The sequence below is a fragment of the Mandrillus leucophaeus genome, unplaced genomic scaffold (assembly GCF_000951045.1).
Source record: "Mandrillus leucophaeus isolate KB7577 unplaced genomic scaffold, Mleu.le_1.0 Scaffold518, whole genome shotgun sequence".
NCBI lineage: Eukaryota > Metazoa > Chordata > Mammalia > Primates > Cercopithecidae > Mandrillus > Mandrillus leucophaeus.
In genome coordinates this window covers 1319953-1323175 of record NW_012105564.1, presented here as the reverse complement: position 1 = coordinate 1323175, position 3223 = coordinate 1319953, and the positions used below count along the sequence as shown (strand labels likewise).

Sequence of the window (3223 nt, the reverse complement as noted above, 5' to 3'; positions counted from 1 at the left end):
AAAAAAAAAAAAGGAAGAAGATATAGAAAATTATAGAAAAACAAAGAGAAAGTATATAAGTACAGACCCTCAGTCTAAAAACATTCTTTGGATTTATTCTAATAGCCCACAAAACTTCCAAGAAAGAAAACTTAATTCATACAAGAAAATCTTTTCCACTTTAATTAAAAGCAAAATCTTAGAGAACTACATTTGGCACAGTCAAGAAACTAGGGATTATGACTTAAAATGAAGAATATTATGATGACTTAATATATTTTTTAAGTGCCAGTCTAGTTTTTAATCTTTAAATGCCTTAATCTCATTGCAAATAAAATGCCTGGTCTTCCAACATTCCCATATTTTGCTTTGTAAAAATATCTGACTCACCTGTGTTTTTTTCCATTGCCCTGGCCAGTTCCTCAACAGTCATTCCAATCCATACTTCTACCACCTTTTTAGATTTTGTTGAAGATAACTGAGATTTCCGTGGTCTTTCTTCCTATTAAAAAAATCAGAACATATAAACAAAAAGGAAGAAAAAACTTAAGTGACAATTTAGATTTATTCTGAAATATCTACCACAATCATAGCTACTATTTCTTTTTTTTGAGACAGAGTCTTGCTCTGTCATCCAGATCTCATCCGATCTCAGCTCACTACAACCTCCACCTCCTGGGTTCAAGCCATTCTCCTGCCTCAGCCTCCCCAGTAGCTGGGATTACCGGTGTGCACCACCATGCCCAACTAGTTTTTGTATTTTTTTTGTTTTTTGGTTTTTTTTTTGAGATGGAGTTTCTCACTCTGTTGCCCAGGCTGGAGTGTATGGTGTGGTCTCGGCTCACTGCAACCTACAACTCTCAGGTTCAAGCGATTCTCCTGCCTCAGCCTCCTGAGTAGCTGGGACTACAGGCATGCGCCACCATGCCCGGCTAATTTTTGTATTTTTAGTAGAGACAGGGTTTCACCATGTTGGCCAGGCTGGTCTCAAACTCTTGACCTTGTGATCTGCTTACCTTGGCCTCCCGAAGTGCTAGGATTACAGGCGTGAGCCACCGTGTCTGACCATAGCTACTATTTCTACCAACAAACACTCCCATAAGTAGTTAAAACTTAGGCTAAAATTAAATTCCTACATCCTTAATTCACTGTTGTACACTGATTCCCAAGGAACCAAATTCATCAGCACCACACAATTAACCAGAACTTCCCTTTCTCACAAAGCGCTATTGCTTGGAATATAGCATTAAGTAATAAATATTCTGTAAATGATAAAATACTCAAAATGGATTTCTACTCATGGTTCTAGGCACTTTCATTTTAGATCAAATAATAAAATAACTTACAGAAATCTGTAACTATGCCAGGCGCGGTGGCTCATGCCTGTAATCCCAGCTACTCAGGAGGCTGAGGCAGGAGAATCACTTAAACCCAGGAGGCGTAGGTTGCAGTGAGCCGAGATCGCACCTGTGCACTCCAGCCTGGGTGACAGGTTGAGACTCCGTCTCAAAAAAAAAAAAAAAAAAAAAAAAAGAAAACTGTAACTACCTTTTTTGTTACTAGAAACCTATACTGAGATAAAGCAGCCCCAATGAGCATTTCTGTTGGCCAGGGCCAGGCATACAGCTGAGCTGTCCACACAGGGTAAGCAGATGAAAACCCATGGCTCCACTGTCTTAATGCTCTTCTTTGACACAGACTGTGCAGTTGCCTATAAATAGTGTGAAATCGTAGCAAGTTCTCCAATTTCAATAGCCTCTGGTTCATGTTTCTCCTAGGAAAAAAAAAAGGTTTTAAAATAATATTCAAATCAAGTTAGCAAATATTAATTGGATATTTACTATATGCATAGCACTGGGCTACACTTAACTCACTAGACTTACAACAACGAGTAAAACTGGGTTCCTGCCCTGAAAAAACTCAGTCTCATCAAGCGATGGGATTCCATACCAAGTACTCTCTAGATACTAGCTATTATCATTACTGTTAATGTTACTACTATGATAGAATTGAAATACAATAACAACTTGTAAAAGGCTCTTTTTTCACTCTTGAAATATCAACTAACCAAATCACAACTAGAGTAATTTTTCTAAAGTGCAAATTTGAAATGATCACCTTTCTGTTAAACACTCTGAAACTTCTTTTTTGAAACTGGGCCTCACTATATTGTCCAAGCTGGAGGCTGGAACGCACTGATGTGGTCACAGCTCATTGCAGCCTCGACCTCCTAGGCTTAGGTGATCCTCTCACCTCAGCCTCCCTAATAGCTGGGACTAGAGGTGCCCACCATTATGCCCAGATAATTTTTTGTTTGTTTTTTTGGTAGAGATGGTGTTTCACCATGTTGTCTAGGCTGGTCTCAAACTCCTGGGATCCAGTGATCCACCCTGGTCTCCCAAAGTGCTGGGATTACAGGCATGAGCCACCATGCCCAGCCTTACTTTATTTCTTACACTCTTAGAGTCTCTACACTCCTACCTCTCAAGCTTTTGTTATTATAACCCACCTATAATCTCTGATGGCTTGTCATCTCATCTCTGAAACTTTGCACACACTTCATCTAGTGGGAACTGTCTTTCAATTCTTAACACTTTTCCATCTTCCCATCTCACCCCCTAAAAAAAGATGCTTTATAGTAGGAAGAAGACACCCAATATTTATTGAATAATGCCTTTTGAGTTATTAGTCTTAGAATGAAAGAAGAGTTTTTTGAGAGAAAACTGTAACAGAACTCATTAGTAATAGTTCTTTTCCTCCCAGTGGCCTCTACTGCCTCTGCTCTCAAGACTGCATTTCTATGGCTTTGCTTTTCAGTTTTTAGGGGCAGGAACGACAAAAACAATGTAAAAAGAACATGTTTTCCGGCCGGGTATGGTGGCTCATACCTGTAATTCCAGCACTTTGGGAGGCCAACGTGGGCAGATCACCTGACATCAGGAGTTTGAGACTAGCCTGGCCAACGTGGTGAAACCTCGTCTCTAATAAAAATACATATAAAGCTATCTTGAACAAAATTATAAACTTTTACAAAGTTTTAAAATTTTTGGCCAGGCACAGTGGCTCATGCCTGTAATCTCAGCACTTTGGGAGACCAGGGTGGACCAGGGTGACCAAGGGAGGCAGGTCATTTGAGGTCAGGAGTTCGACACCAGGCTGACTGATATGGTGAAACCCCATCTCTATTAAAAATTCAAAAAAATTACCTGGGCGTGGTGGCACATGCCTGTAGTCCCAGCTACTC

General features: G+C 39.9%; 1 protein-coding gene across 1 annotated transcript in view; it reads right to left on the bottom strand.

Annotated features, from left to right (window-relative positions):
* The window catches only part of MTIF2 (mitochondrial translational initiation factor 2), a 31341-nt gene that overhangs the window by 25370 nt on the left and 2748 nt on the right, over nt 1-3223 (bottom strand). The window contains exons 4-5 of the mRNA XM_011996531.1: nt 1528-1753; nt 370-481 (exon numbers count right to left, since the gene is read on the bottom strand). Coding sequence (XP_011851921.1) covers nt 370-481; nt 1528-1746 — 331 coding nt within the window. The 5' untranslated portion in view covers nt 1747-1753. The remainder of the gene's footprint in view (nt 1-369; nt 482-1527; nt 1754-3223) is intronic.